Raw genomic sequence first — 16,404 nt, forward strand, 5'->3', positions numbered from 1 at the left:
AGAGAATAGCAAGAGTACTACCATAGAAACAAGCTTTAAGCACATCATTACTTTAAAAGCATCTTATTTGTTCAAAATTATACATCAAGTTCATTATCTAGGTTACTGTGCAGAAGTGAGAACAATTAAAATTTCAAAATTCCAGTGATGTCTAAGAAATATTGATAAACAATAGAAAGTATTTCCACTTAGAAGCTGCAAGCAGTAAATTTACATTAAGCTAAGTGTTCAGTAGGATAGTTCTGTATCTCTTAAAGAGAACAAAACTATCACCAACCTCCCCATCTAATGCACTGAAATAAAATGCTGTAACTTAAAGCCTGCTGAGGCCAACAAATACTATGTCCAAGACTAGGACCAATCTTTCTACAGAACAAACTACACCATATATGTTTAGAAAATAAACCTACATTCTTAGATTAGCAGGTATGCCTGGGTTAATCTGAGGGATTATAGATATACCAACCCAATGTTTTGCAAATCATTTAGGTGATTGAAGTGTCTCAAATCATTTTCCTTTCTTTGCTGAATAAAGAGCATTCAACAGATCCTTGATGTCATTCAAGCTAGGGAACGCTCATCTCACAGGGTAGATTCTATCCCTATACAAGATTCCTGTAAAAATTGACTATCACTAGAACAAAAATAAAATATTAAAACCCCTTTATTCAAATAATCTGCATAACAGTATCTCATACCTTGCTTTCATTTAAAGTCAGCTTTTCAACCGAGGAAGAATACAGATCTCCCAAAAGTGCAATAAATTAATCTGACTTGTTCCTTCTAACATATGAGGTGCACATTACCCTACACCTTGTTTCACTAACAGGTAAGCAGCCTGCCAAGCTTGTACAAAAGCCAAAATCAGAGCAAGAATTCAGACAGAAGAGGTGTTAAGGAAGTTAGTTGTCTAGGCACTTTACATTTCTACCCTACTTTGATAGATGAAGAAAGGAAAAAAAGCCCAAACACAAAACGTGTGATTAACATTGTGAGATTGCAATGCAAAATAAAAGCAAACAAAAATATCCAAGTCAACCTGCAGAAGAAAAGGTGTGCCCAATGGTCCTTGCTACCCTTTTAGCCCATGAGGACTGCATGTGGTCTGTGGTGTACATTTCAAGATGTTTCTTCCCTTTACAGTCATCACCTGTTGGTTGTGGTAACAGTTGATTAATGGGATAACGCCAGGATGAAGTCAAGATCTGTTATAAAATAACCTGAACAAGTTTATCTCACATCATCAGTTATCAACCCAAAACCTGCTAAGCAAACTTCATAAGCAAGTTTCAGGGAAGTTAACTTCAGGGAAGGAAACTTCCAGGGGAAAATACTACAGTGCACCAGGGGATCACCATCCCCCCACATTGAAATTGCAAACCAAACATTTACTTTGTAGCTCCCACAGTGTCAGGGGCCGTGTGCTGCTACTACTACAGCAACCACCTGGTGTAGAGCCCAGGAGTGAGACTGCATCAATCTCTGCACTTACATATTGACTCCTCATTCACACCAAGGTGACGATCTTCTCTGTAGAACTCCTTTACATTCATGCTTCCACAGTAGTCTGAGTGAGCTGCAACACATCCAAAAAGCACACACAGATTCTGATTATCAAATTCAAAGCCTTTCATAGACACAGATTTTAGCTAAACTGGCTTGGTTCACTGAAGTCAGATTACTCTAAGGAAACGTGGAAAATGATTGAGGAAGAAGCCTACTCTGTAATCTTGTTCCTTCTTTAAATATCAGGGAGTGTCAGTTCCAAAAAATCCTTCTGCTTCTTTTCAGATAGCAAAGTTTATAAAAAAACAAAAAACAACAACCAACAACCCCTCATCAAGTATGGCCCTGCTCCCAACATTCCATCAAATGGGTCAGTCATTCATTACATATTTGTGCTGATTTTAACAAACTTGTTACAAGAAGGAGAGAGAAAGCATTAGGAATTATAAGGCTCTGAGCAGAGAGGAGGAGGAGAGCAAAGTTCTACTCACATGCAAAAATCAGTTCCCTTCTGCCTATGGCAATTTAACTACACTTGCAGAGCAGGTATGATAGAAGAGAAAGGACCAAAGAAGAAATGAATATTTTCAGGGAAAACAAGATGTGCTCTAAAGTAGTGCAGAGTGATGAGAGCAGTCTGAGTTTTGCAAGACAGATCTAAACAAGCTTTAAGTGCACAGCAGGTTTAAGGGTGATAAGAGAGAATGAAAGACATTGAAAAGTTAGAATTTGATACTATCACCACAGTTTTTAAAAATCAACTTAAGTTGCTCAATTCAAAAACTACTCTCTACCACTTCCTAATGAAATCAACATGAGGATCTCGTATAAGGGAATCTTGATACTTTCAAAACAGGAAAGGTATGAAAAGTGTAGCACAAGTGCAATAAAAACTGAGAAAGACAGGAGCCAGCCAAAAGACCATAGAAGAAGAACACCATCGTGCCAAAGATGAAGACCAGAAGAAAAAAAACCCAATACACACACTCTGTCTTTGTTTGCAGACCAAGGAAGACAACTGAAAAGGTACCTTTATATTCATAACTCAGCTTCAGCAAAACCATTTGAAAGAGTTGCACTAATAGTGATGCAAAAGATGCTGCAGTATTTTTGACCAATCGTAGAATCTTACTCATGTAGAAATATGTTCCTCCTATTGAAAAAAACAGTGTGAATACAAATTATTCATCCATAGAAATATGTGCTTCTGTTCTCTGGTCACCATTAGCTTGTGTAAGAGTGAGGGCAAAGCAGGGAAAACCTTTAGCCAAGAGTATGACACTTCAGAAAGTGTGGTTTGAAAAGTCTGGGTGTATTAGATATTGCATGAAAGCTTTTGTAAGAATTGCACACCCTGGACAATGACTTCAAGGCAAAATGTGGAACCTCAGCAAGAACAGCTTTTCTTAGTGAGAGTGCAGAACTCTAAAGAGCAATGAATTCCTTGCTTATGGAACTCAGGATTCCTCACTGATGTGAACTGCTGCTCCTGATTTTGGGGTCACAGTTCCAAAGAGACACTACAGGGTTATTCTGGATTTGAAGGAGCAAGGACTGCTCACCATCTTTCCTGCTGTTACATCAGAGGAAGTTCCTACAGAGGTCTGCCTGAAGTGCTAGAGACACACCCTCCCCCAGAGCCACAGGAACAAAGCCAAAATCCACCACTGCCACTGTTCTAGACCCAGTCACATCCCAAAACCCTGCCATTACTGTGTGCCTTTCCCCACCCAAACACCCCCAAAGTTTGACTCAAACTCCTAGATTAAAGCTCAGAGGAATGTACAAAGATGAGGAAAACTCTTGTGTGAATGCAAACTCAGAAGTACAGAAAGAGTTTTCATGCAGTGCCACTTTAAGTGGTTGACTGTTCAAGTCAAAAGAATTCCACCCTGTGCTACACACTAACTAAAAAGAAATACTTAAGTATTTGAAGTCATATCATATAGCTCAAACAGACTAATTCCTTTTTCTTGTACTGAAAACAAACTTCATTCAAGACTTAACAAACCCACAAAATTCCACAACTGGCTCCTTTCTAATTCAAGGTCATTAAGGAAACAAATTCTCTGTGGTAACTGAGGACTAGAAGTAATCAAGAAACTCCAGGTGCAAGAGGCAGGCAGACATGGGCAAGACAATGAGGAAAACAATCCACTGAATGGAGATTGTCTTGGAAAGGCAGAATCTCATTTATACAGACTCAACTTTTCAAGCTTTAGGAATGTAGTCTCTAGAGTGACTGTTTGGAATCAGTTTTTCCCTTTGGAGTTCAATTTTTTCATGTAGTTGAGGTTTAGCTTTTAGAAACACTATAAAAAGCTCCAAGGTTAAAAGAGGAGGAAAAAAGGAAGCAGAAAGTAGAAAGCCCTTTCAGAGACTCCCTTGATAAAACAAACCCTGCAAAGTAACAATTCTGCTCAACCTTGAAAGTTCAAATCACATGAGGGATAAAAAATTGTAAACCAAAAAGCACAGGAAGTTTGTATCTTAGAAACCATGACCAAATATTTCACAGGCAGAGCCACACAGATCTGATGTCAGATTAGGAGACTTACAATCACCACTGGCTGGCCAAATAATTTTATAACTTAAGATACCAGGGCATTTGAATTTTGTAATTGTTTGATTTCTACAGCAGCACGGAAAATCACCAGATTACTATATATCAGAATCTGACAAGTACATAAAATTTCAACTGATACAGAAAAAGGCATTTCAAATAAAAGCTGATCTCTAGAATTTGGTTATTGGCAAGTTCATCAGGGTCAGACAGATGCTTAAATGACACTGTAGAAATGAAATACAAGAGAAAGTAACTTACTAGATGCATGTTTCTGGCTCCTGTCCCTGGTGTAGATCCTGGAGGATGGCACATGGGAAGCTGAGTAGGCAGTGAGGACCTCCTTCCTCTCTGACAGCATGCTGCAGTCACTGCACGTGTAGCCGTTCAGCGTGGGCTGCAGCTCCGGGGCTGCAATGCCCCCGTTGCCCTGCAGCAGCAGCGTGGTGTCACTGCCTGCAACACAGCACAGCACCATGGCAGCACTGCCAGCACCCGGCCTGCCACACACAAACTGTGGGCAAGGAAAGGCAAAGTCTGCTTACCTTTGGGGTCACCTTCTTCATCAAGGCCTGCAAACGAAAAAAAAAGAAGAAATTGGTCCCAAATATAAGAAAGACCTGAACTGAATTACAATATCTGACAAACTCAAGTTAGAAGTCCCACTAATTTTAAGACTTCAAAGAAAGTCTCTTTATGGTTAGCATTTAACATTTTGCAGCCCATCAGAGAAACACCTATCCAGACCTTACTGTAGTAGGGTAATAGTTGTGAAAATCATCCCATCACAGAAGGGGCAGGCAGAGCAACATGAATGCCAACTGCACCTTGACTTAGTTCCCACAAGAAGTTAAAGCAGCTAATTACTGCTAACAATGTTTCTGCTGCTTGGTAACTACTTTGATACTACTGTATTTAAAATTCTGCTTTAAGAGCCAGGTTATCTAAAATTTAAAATGGGTTCTACCAAGATGGACACAATCCTTCCCACTAGGACTCTGGGAAGGTCACAAGTATTCTGACTGGAAACAAAGAGTCTGAATTGGGAGATAGAACAAATTGCTGAGCTGGTTGTACACAATGCTTCACGTACACAATACTTTATATAGACAACTCCCATATTTTATCTTCATGGAAGAGAAAAGGTTCCAGGAAAAATACATTCTGGTATAGTTAAAAAGCCAAACCAGCCAGCCACATACAAAAAACCTTTTGGGAAATTCTGAAATGCCACTAATTTGAAACTTTCATCTCGAGGTATGTTAAAAAGAAACACATTTCTGCCTACAAACAAGTAAGACAATGCTTTGCCTTTGACTTTTCAAAAACAAGTTATATGTTTACCATTCTTTCAATACAGAACTCAGTGTACATTTTGAAGAAAGCACAGACAGGAGATAATTATGGCATTGCATCACAGAAGCGTTTATGTTTGCTGGCATAGTAACTTGACTGTGAATGTCTTGACATTAACCATGCCAGTAAATCAAATTTACACACTGGACCATGTATTTCCAGTGGGCATCTTAGCAACCAAACCCCTAGAGATGAAGTGCAAATGCTCACATGTTTGGGGATAGGGTGGACAACAGGTGATGCAAAGATCATAAATTTATACACACCAAGCCAAACAGTTTGCACAGTTTGATACAAGCAATAGCAATTATTGCCTACCCCAGAAATGATCAACTTCTGTCTGTTCCCGAATCAGAGACTCATCCAATACAGTGGATATCATTGATGTATCACTGGCATGGCTATTGAAACTGCTCTGGCTAAAAATAGATGAGCTGGACAGATTTTTCCTTGGCACATGTCTTCCACTGCCAGACTGCTTGCTCACACTTCTGCGCTGCTTCGCCACCCTAGGAAACAAAGGCAAGTGAGACACAGCACTAAAGACATTTCTGTCACTCTCTCACTTTATTAATAAATGAATTAACAGTCATTTCAACACTGATGTGACTAAACAGAGCAAACAAGGTTTAAAAGGAAGTCCTCACCTTCAAGCACCTATAATTTGACAAAGATGCTTGTAAAAATTTGTCATTGCAAACCACATACTGAACATAAATTTCAGAGTATGGCAGCAAACACCAAGAACAAAAAAAAAAGACCTGTAGGTAACCTTTCTGCATTATTGTGTTCCAACAGTAAGACTCAGGATTTACTAGTGATGAGTAAAAATGCTTACTTAGACTGATCCCTGAAGGACATGTTTCCAGCATAAGAGCTGTCATGAAGGGAATCACTCTGTCCATCATCTGATTTACTGTATCCTCCAGCAGCCAACCGTAAACTACGCCGTGACATTCTGGGTGAATCAAACACTGGATCTATTTTGTTCTCAGTCTCAAAATCCAAAGCAGATGAAGAATAACTCGAACTGTAGTAAAATAAGAACAGCAAAGTTACTGGGAGAATTTTCAACCTGGTAACAAACAGGTTTTTCAAGCTAGTCCAAGTTTCCATTAAACGCAGTTTATTTGGGGTTATGGTACAACCCCCACAAGATATACCAAATAACCCAAATAATCCAGATATATGTAGATATTCAAAGTTCTCCTAGACTATTCATATTACCAGTTCTACAACTGAAAGCAAATCACAGAAAGAAAAAACCACCATGGAAACCACGAATGAAGTTTAGCCAGAGCAAGCACTCATTCTTTTGGGACCAACTTGAGAGTAGAAGCCATTCATGACACAGTTTCTTCACCATGCCTAGAAGCAAATTAAAATAGACACACTCCAAGTTGCAAGGCAAAGATTAATTTTCAGTCTAAGTTTATTTTTGTCAATTTTCTGTTTGCCAAGTCCTTGTTTGGAAAACTGAAGATCCATATGCCACATTACCCTGAATTTCCACCTCTCAACAAGTAGGAACTTCCTCCGTTTAAGACACTTAAAGACTTCCCTACTTCAGCTATTTCAGTTTTACAACCATTACTTGCTTTTAAAAAAAGTGGTTTAAAAGTATTTCCTAATCTAATGCAAACCATTAGAAATACTTAAAACTCAGAATTAACAAAAAATGTTTAGATACTTCAATTTGTTTTTCTCCACAGTGGCAAGTTTACACATAGATAGCCTTCATGTCGTTACCCCAGGAACTCCACATTTCAGCATGTGATTCTCTCAGAGCCTCCATGAAAACTTACAGCAAAGACAAAGCAGCAACACAAGGCAAACACAAACAGATCAAGCTGAGGAGTCTGTAAGAAATACATTTACCAAAGCAGAAGTTCAGCCTAAAGCAGAATGGTCATACTCCCAAGCAAAGGAAACACTCAGTTATGTAAGTGAGCAGAGGCTGCTGGCACAGGGCACTGCACACAGGCTCAGCCCTGTCACCCACAGCATCCAAATGCTGAGTGCTCTGGGCCAGCTTCCATAAGGGCTCTGTCCCTTCCTGGGCACAGGGATACAGAGATGTAACAGCACTTCAGTACTCCTGGAGGCTTTGTTTGATTTTTTAAAAGAGATAAGCAAAGGACTGTTTATGACAGCAGCTCTTTCTCCCAAACAAAAACAAACAAGCAAATTAGATCTGAATGAGTAGATTCTGCTGTGCAATCTGTATTTAAAATGGAAGCTTTCCCTTTAAAAGTGCATATAAATAGCTACTATAAAATGTACTTGTGTAAAAACGACTTAATGGAAATAGTTTTCTCACACCACCATTAAAGATCTCATAACATCACAAAGCAATAATATGGTAAGTATTGTACTGCTTCAGCATGAAATTAAGTTAGCACCAGAAGGCCTTGAAACTACACTTACAGCAATGATGTAATTCTGACAAGGTGGTGCTTTTGAAATCAGTTTCTTTATTACTCCTCAATACAAAGAAAAGTAGGTAAAACGGGGCTGTCAGAGCATGTCAACTTCTTTTGGTTAAAAAACCCAGACAACACACTGCTGGGAAATATCTCATGGCTCCAAAACCAGCTGGGCATTCAGCCCAAAAGATCAGACCAGAGTCTGTCCAAAGTAGCTGCTTCTATGGCCCAGAGTAGAGAGATTTGATGGCAGGGCTTTGGCTCTGTGTGCTGGATCTCTGCTCTGCCCTGATAACCCTGGCACGTGCAGTGCAAGCCTGTGCAAGGCAGGAAAGAGCCTCAGCACAACTTAACAAACCCAGCATATACACTAAATACATTAGGCTTGTTAATCCTGCCTTTCATTTGGCTGGAAGAGAGAGAAGAAATAACATGTTTTCTCATGTACTCAACCAATTGTAGACTAAAGAGTTTAATTTTTAGTTTTCAAAAATGCTAAATATAAATGACTCATACTCTGACAGATATGAAGAGAGCATTGGGTTAAATGTGGCTCCTCTGCTGTTTTTCTGAAAGGGTCAGAGCCACAAGAGTTTTCTATTGAGTCCCTCCCTAAACAGTTGTTTCAGAACTCAGTTTTGCTATTTACATTTGCCACTATGCATTTGCCTTTCCTCATCTTCACCCCACGTTTCTTACAGACACTCAATTCACAAGAACACAAAGTACACAGAACAAACTGACAGCTGTGACCAGCCTCAATTTGTTTCTGTTTATGAACACTTGCTGTTACCAAGTATCTCAATGAGCATTTATATCAATGTGGGTTGAATAAATAGTTAAAAGTTGAGCTCTACTATCTAAAAAAAACCCAACAAATCACCATGGAATCTTTTTAACAAAAGGGGCTTGTCTCTCACTTATGCAGGGCAATAATTCTTTTCACATTATCAGTTATCTGGCAGCAGGACAGTACCTAGAAGTCTCCTAACTTGCCATTTCACTTCCCATGCTTTGGAATGCAGCCTTTTTTCTTCCACAGGAAAGACTACAGTAAAACCACAGACCTTCCATTCAAGGGCCAGAAATGAACCTGTGCATTGATGTCCTGCTATGCAATATGTGCAGCTAACCAAGAAACACCTAAAGGTGGGATGCACCAGCCCACACTCCTGGGTAACCCCTGCTAACAGGGAGGACTGGTTCCCTGCCCAGCAAACAGCTCCCATGGCTGCTGGCAGAGCTGGTGACTGGCTCTAATCTTACATTTCCAGTTTCTTGATAACTCCCTCACATGAGCTTCTACAGAGTAAGAATGTCCCAGACTTCAGGTTATTTTTCAAGTAAGCAGAATGAAAATGAGGTCTGCCAATTTTAGCATGCCTATAACTTGTCTGAAGGACCTGAAGTGTCATTTATTTATAAATACCCCTTGGAATGGAATGGGCAGTGATGTTCTTGGCTATCCAGGATAACAGGTACATGCAATACACTCAGAGAACTACAACTGAACAGACATCTCCTAACATGGACAGACATACAGGCAATACAAAAACATCCACAGGCTTCCTAACCAGGGGGCATTACTTACATTAAGTGACCAAGGACACTACCTTGAATTGTTTAGTTATTTCTTCAGTCAGATCCAGAACATACTTAAAAACCTCAAAGGATTTTATTCAATTACTGTGCAGAAAATTACATCCCAGTTGAATGCTCTGACACAGAAAATCAAACCAAATTCTTATTGATTTAACCCATATTTGTGAAGAAGTGTTAAAGCCACCCAAACTGACAACACAATTCAAAAGATGATGGTGACTAAAAAGAAAGATCAGTCATAAGAGTGGGGTGTAAATTGCATGTTGACAGCTGGGTGAGATTCACAAGTTTGACTTGCATTTGGAGGAGGATAAAGATTATTTAGGTATCTCAGTTAAATGCTTTTCTGATTTGGGCTGGAGGAGTAGAAGCACAAAGCAGAAGCACTACAGCTATGAACACACAGTGATTCCAGTGAGTATTAATATAAGTTCTATTAATAAATCATAGCCAACTCTATTAATAGCTTTGTGGTATCAAACTTCACTGTACTGCTTCCTGCAGGGCTACATCCCAAGCCAATTTCTTTAAAGAAAAGATTCTGTAAAAATTGAATTGTCAAAGGCAGAATAAATCAGATTAGAATATAAGCAAAACAAACACAGGTGAGGGGTAAGAAAGAACAAATTTCAACATGAAAATATTTGTGATTAGCAATTTCCTCAGATCTTCAAATATTGTTTGACCCAGAGGAGGAAGAGCTACAATAACAGATGTCATTCTGCACATACAGAGCAAGCAGAGGCACAGCAAGAGTCTGCACAAGAGACTGTGATTTACTCTCCTGACACCTGAAAGCAGTGTCCCATCAGTGTGCCAGGTAGTTTGCTCCCATTATTTTAACATTTGGGGCTTCACACAATTCTAAAGAAAGAGCTTGCCAATTCTTCTTTTCTACACAAGGAAGAATTACAATTAATTAATTTCAACCTAGTTTAACTATACTGGCCTTCATTAATTGTTATGAAACTTCATCTTACCCAGCTCTATCCATTTCTATGGATATGCCATAGAAACAGTTTAACACAGTGAAATGGCAAGCTGGGAAGTTTCAAGACATATAACCCCTGCACAACTTCTCAGTTTTACAAAGCATTCTTCATTTATGCAGCAAAACAAACACTCAGTTGTCTCCTAAATAAACCCCAAAGTCATAATTAAATATCCTCCAGATGTCAATAGGATTTATCATTCTGCATCTTCCTTTCTACTTGCCCACTGTTTCACTGGTTGAGAATTTTGGACAAGAATACCACAGGAGTTTAACCTGTCAGGAGCTACAATATTTCAGCCAATCTCTAAGGGACATTTGCAAACAAAGGTAACTAAACTCAGTAATACAGAAGTGAAACTGCTGCTGGATACAAGGCATTTCATTGCCCAGCATGCTTTTCTTGAAATTAGAAAACCCACTTGTATATAACCAACATTTTACCAATAGTTTTTCGTAAAATTCAGGCAAAATTGCAATTGAATTGATGCAACACAAAATATTGTTACATTTGCAACACTACTGACATTAGGCTATAGCTAAAAAAAAAAAAAAAAAAAAAAAAAAAGCCATGATCTCCAAGAGAAAATGTAAATGCACTGTTTTGGAGCACACAAAAGAAGAGAATTAACTCAGTAATCTCTTAATGCTACAGTTTTGCCAACTTCTGTTTTATTGGCAAGTAGCCAAGTATTCTCCTATCTCGATAATGGATTTTAATAATAACGCATAATAACGACGTACAGAGGGAACACAAAAGCAAATCTCATCCTGCATCCTAACAAACAATCATTTTTTAAAACTTAAAATTAGCTAAACCAATAACTCAGATCACTGATATACATCTCAACAGCAGGAAAAGCTCAATAGATTAGAACAGCAAAAATCTGCTACATTAATAGTAAAAAACTCAAAATAGCATCACAACACTTAGATTCTGAATACACAATACAAAAACTACCAAACACTACACTTAGTTTCTAGAAAATTGAAGTGATTTAAGCAAAACAAAAATACAAGAAAAAAACAAGATCATTAGAAGATACAAAAAAAATACAAGGAAAAGCAAGTTGATTAGAACACAGATTTTACATTCACCCAACAAGCAGCTTTGCTAAAAGAAGTAATCAATATTTTCCTTCCAGCCAAGTCCCACACTATCAGCAATGAGTGAGCAAAAATCAGTGGTTTAAAGTGAAAGTGGTCCCAAGTACAAAAGAAAGCACACACCAAAGTTACAAGACACCAAACATCGAAGAATTTTGAGGACTTCTGTATTTATAGAAATCCAGCAGCAGTTGTAACTAGGCGGACACAAGTTATTCATAGCAACTAATAAACATTGAGTCATTGTCTTAGTCATTGTCCTGTTAGTTCAACACTTCTTCCCTCCAGTTAGGACACAGCATTTCAAACCAGATTAGAAAAAGCCCACTTCTTCAAAGAAGTCAGCTACTTACCATGAAAGCTCAAGTGTCCAGTGAGCAACATTGAGAACAGACAGTTTGGCTACAAGAAGAAAAGGGTTCTCACCTGAGTGCATATGTATAGCCAGTGTTCTCTGGCAGACATTGGGGAGGGGTGTACGTGTGTAGACGTGAAAAGTCCATGGTGACACTTTCAAATCATACTGTAAAAGGTGAAAATAAAGTAATGCAATGACTTAAAGTTGCATAAAGTCAATCAAGGAGCCCTTGCACTGTTCAGCCTGTGTTATTAAGCATTGAATAAAAGAGCTATTACCAGAAACATGGAGCTCTCAGTGGTGGAGTAGTATTGCTGCTAGTGCCAGGTATCCCTTATCATTACAGCAGGAAGCTCAGGGTATTTCTGGCTGGGACCTTCTTTGTGATACCCTACTTTCAGCTGTTTCCAAGTTCCCTGGCTCAGTTATGAGCCAAACTCTTATCACAACCAAATTACACTTCCACAGGAACCATGTTATGTTGGTATCCCCTGAAGAACCTAAGTATAAAAATCTAAAGAACCAGGCAGCCATGGTTCAGAGATCTCCTCAAAATGTGTTTTGCTCTGAGTGCCCTCTGAGCCAGGCACAGGCTGCTCTGTGCACCAGCTAAGGATAATGCAGATGAAACTTGAGAAAGTTTTTACATATAGTCAAATCATTTTACTCTAGCACTTTTGAATACCATCCCCTAAGCAGTGAGGAAGTATCCTTCATCTCACATAATTTATTCCTGTCATTAAAACTACTGAATACACACCCTAGCAAAAGAGCCAACTGCAAAGTGACTCATAGGTTGGAATTAGGCACATTTTCCAGAGTGCCATCCACTTCCAAAAAAACAAACCCAAAGCCAAAACTAACAAATCAAAACCACCCAAGTAACATTTGTAAAACTTTCCATGGGGTCTTTGAAAGGTATTATAGCTTTCAGAAGAAAATAAAAACTGATGTTGTCATATCAACAAACTTGTAGAGCTGCAGGGGTGGCTACTTGTGGTACTATGAACAATTTTGACTTTCAAAGTATTGGCAAAAACCCTTCACCCCACCTCAATTTTATTAGTCAAATAAAATTTTTAATTTTGCAGAAAAGATTCTTGGATATAGCTGATTTGTAGTTAACAAACAGGGATCTGGCTATTCTGGATTTTCATGGTTAGCACGGCAGAATCCTGGCTACTTGCAGATTATCTATGGCTCATGTTTCAACAGCAGTGAAAGACATTCCACACATATGTGTTGACATATCTGAACCAGGATAAAAATATCCCCAACTAGTTTTCATAATCATAACATCAACAAGCATCTCATTTTGGAGATGCACTCTCCTATGCTGAAATAAGGGTTTTTATTTTGTACAGCTATATATGCATAAGAAATGGGGACAAAAAGCAGGTACAGGCAAAGGAGCTCAAAAGCAATCTGTGCACGTAACATTAAAATGCTCTTAGTCAGTCTACCTGCAGCCTCCAAATCCCGAGGTCAGTAAGGCAGGAGGGTATTTCCATGACTACTGAAGACTTAAAAATAATAAAACTTCCGGGCCTAAGCATTGTAGCTTCCTGAATCCAAGCACCTCCCATGCAAAGTGGAGTTAATGAAAAATAAGGTCTCCTGCTATTTACTTTTTTTTTTTGTATTACAGAAAACACATTTCCATTAAGTGATCCTCTACACTCACTTCATTTGCCCCAGAGCCAGAATGTTTTCACTAACTTGTATATAAATTTATTGTTTGTTTACAGGAAGCTTAAATCAGTAGTGCGGAAGTATTAGCAAAGCAGCCTCATTCTTTTGCTAGAGTGAGCAGCAAATTCTGTTGGAATATGTAACAACTGCTGCCTTACTTTATCAACAAACAGGAGCTCAATTTAGCACATAGGAAATGGGGACCAGAGAGCAATGGCTCGCCAGGAACAGAATGGAAATATTGTGAATTTCAAGATGAGGGATGCTGATAATATCAGAGAGCACTTGTTTTAAAAAATAGCAAAACAGGTTTTTCAGACATATGCCTACTGAAGCTGAAAACTATGATTAACGTTGATCTGCTTGAATTGGTTCATGCCAATAAAGGTTTTTAACCCTCAAGGTAGAAAACCTTAGTTCAGTTTCCGCTGGGGTTGATGCGCGTGCTTAGCACGCATCATTTCATCATAAAAACTATTTTTTAACTGGCAACTCAGTTGCTAATCCTTCTGACACCCAACAATATTTTCCCACATGGAAAGCTCAGCTATGCCAGTGAGCTTTGAGCAGCTCCCCAGCTCCTCCCTGTCTGCACTGCCCATATGGGCAGGGCAACGGCTGAGTTTGAAAAACAACACGTTGGCTCAGTTTCTGCCCTGTTCTTTTCCCCTTCACCACCAGTTCTCTCTCTACTTGATTTCTGAATAAATCAAATGTTAGAACATAAATAGTATTTCTTATTTGCTAAGGTTTTAATTGTATCATTAAGTTATTAAGATAAAAGATGTGCTTGACAAAGGCAGTGCAAACTGCAAAGCCTCCAAGGTACTGAGGCGCAGGTCTATGAATAGCTGGGTTTCACAGCACCCAGCTCCCCAGTGAGGATATCAGGTTTGCCATCTAAACACCACACTTAGAAATCACTCCTGAAAGATTCAGGGGCTTGGTTTGATTCACTGCTTGTCTGATGCTCTAAAATTAATTCTGACTCAGGAGGAGAAATCTCTACTCAATTTTTCATAGCAACAAAACAGGCTTAACTGACTTAAGAATTTGAAAGTCATCTTCAGAGATGACCACCACCATTTGCAAAACTGGGCATCTAGAATTTACTATGAAACTGGATATTTTTTAGGTCTGACTTTTACTTCAACAGCTTAATCTTAGTTATTCACCTCTTCAAAACAAATGATCAACCCAATTTATTTAGAAATATTCTACATCTGTATTACAAAACAGACACAGGGTGGGTGTAGGACATTGACTCACTCTAATTTGTTCACTTGTGTTTAACAGCACTCCACCTTTCATGTATAATCTTCTGATTTATGAAACCTTCATACACAACTGGAACAGAAAGAGACATGCTAATAAAATATTTTGAAAATCTTTATTCGCAAAACTTGGCAGAGAACCTGAGAGGTAAGCACTGTACTTAGTTCCAGTTTGAACACTTCTGCTTTAGTACCCCAGATCTGTCTGGATTCAGTTTCATGGAGTCTTTTAGTCTCAGCTTTGTTGCAGATTACCAGGCCCAAACTCTAAAATTGCCTTTTTCCCTTTTGTAGAAACCCACAAACATCTGCTCCTAATACTAAGGTATGTATAGTGCAAGAACCAAGCCTGTAGTTGTATAAAAGCCCAGTAATAAGAGCACTTTGATAAGACAGTGAATTACAGGGAAGCACACAGTTCCACTGGAATGCCTCAGCCTACAAGCCAACATCCAAGTTCCTGCAGAGGGGACAGCTGGACTATTTGCCTTGTTTTAGGAAGCAGACACAACAGTCATCCTAAGCACAATCTCTCCCTTGCAATTAAACTGAATCTGTGCTACAATAAATCAGCACAGCAGAAGGGCGGGAGAAGACAGATTGTGACCATCAGGAACTCCTGCAATCAGTGCAGCAGAATTTACCTGCACACAAGCCCTTGGCTGTCTCCTAAGGACTTTGAAGCTTCTGAGTGACATAAGGCTGCACCACTAGTTCAAACAAAAGCTTATCTGACAGTCACTTATCACAATCAGGGAGCCTCAACAAAGTCCTAGCACCATGGCAGCAGGTTCCTGGCTTCCAGGAAAGATGATGAAATGCTCCACGAGAGGCCTTTTTGCACAGAAGCATCACAAGGCAGGGGGAGCAGCACCAAAGCCTGACCGAGCACTACAAACACCTCGCAGGGACACAGCAAACCCTCACTGAAGGCTTTTGGGGTACACAGACTTTTACCAACATACTGTCCAGGCAGTTCCTCATGAAAACCTTTGTAACAAAGGAAGTGGTTAATTGTCATTTCACAAAAGGGACCCTGGCAGAGTAGAAATGTTCACCAAAGTCTGTTAGACAATGAGAACATTGCCAAGACAGCATGTCTTATTTTTTTTTGTTACAAAGAATAAAAAAAATGATACAATAAAGTCTTAGATATTGGTAGCACTGCTTCAAATAGAACCTTTACTATCCTCACATTTTAAAGCCAAGTAAGTTTAAGTCACTATGACTTAACACATTTGATGCCACATATGTAAACAGATTTAGGCAAACTATCAATAACAATGAAACTGGAACATGCAAACTCCATCACTTTCTGAGAGCAACCCATTTTTTACTTGTAATTTCAGTTATTTCATTCTATTATTCAGAATAACCAATAAAATCGCTGTTTTTGGTTAAAGAACCCAAAGTACATATACTCCACAAAGGATGTTTCACCATAGCAAGTTAATCACTGGTTTAAACAGGCTGAAGAGCAAAGAGCTCCAAGCTAATCAACATTTTATTAAAACACACATTCACAAAAT

General features: G+C 38.9%; 1 protein-coding gene across 10 annotated transcripts in view; it reads right to left on the reverse strand.

Annotated features, from left to right (window-relative positions):
• The window catches only part of SUN1 (Sad1 and UNC84 domain containing 1), a 32,731-nt gene that overhangs the window by 10,069 nt on the left and 6,258 nt on the right, over positions 1-16,404 (reverse strand). For 6 of the 10 annotated variants that reach the window (XM_074552943.1, XM_074552946.1, XM_074552941.1 and 3 more), the window contains exons 2-9: positions 11,978-12,074; positions 6,264-6,455; positions 5,744-5,934; positions 4,615-4,641; positions 4,331-4,525; positions 2,537-2,659; positions 1,493-1,576; positions 1,040-1,150 (exon numbers count right to left, since the gene is read on the reverse strand). In XM_074552943.1, coding sequence (XP_074409044.1) covers positions 1,040-1,150; positions 1,493-1,576; positions 2,537-2,659; positions 4,331-4,525; positions 4,615-4,641; positions 5,744-5,934; positions 6,264-6,455; positions 11,978-12,054 — 1,000 coding nt within the window. In that variant the 5' untranslated portion in view covers positions 12,055-12,074. The remainder of the gene's footprint in view (positions 1-1,039; positions 1,151-1,492; positions 1,577-2,536; positions 2,660-4,330; positions 4,526-4,614; positions 4,642-5,743; positions 5,935-6,263; positions 6,456-11,977; positions 12,075-16,404) is intronic. The other 4 variants (XM_074552948.1, XM_074552947.1, XM_074552950.1 and 1 more) reach the window with 4 other exon arrangements.

The sequence above is a fragment of the Zonotrichia albicollis genome, chromosome 16 (assembly GCF_047830755.1).
Source record: "Zonotrichia albicollis isolate bZonAlb1 chromosome 16, bZonAlb1.hap1, whole genome shotgun sequence".
Taxonomy (NCBI): Eukaryota; Metazoa; Chordata; class Aves; order Passeriformes; family Passerellidae; genus Zonotrichia; species Zonotrichia albicollis.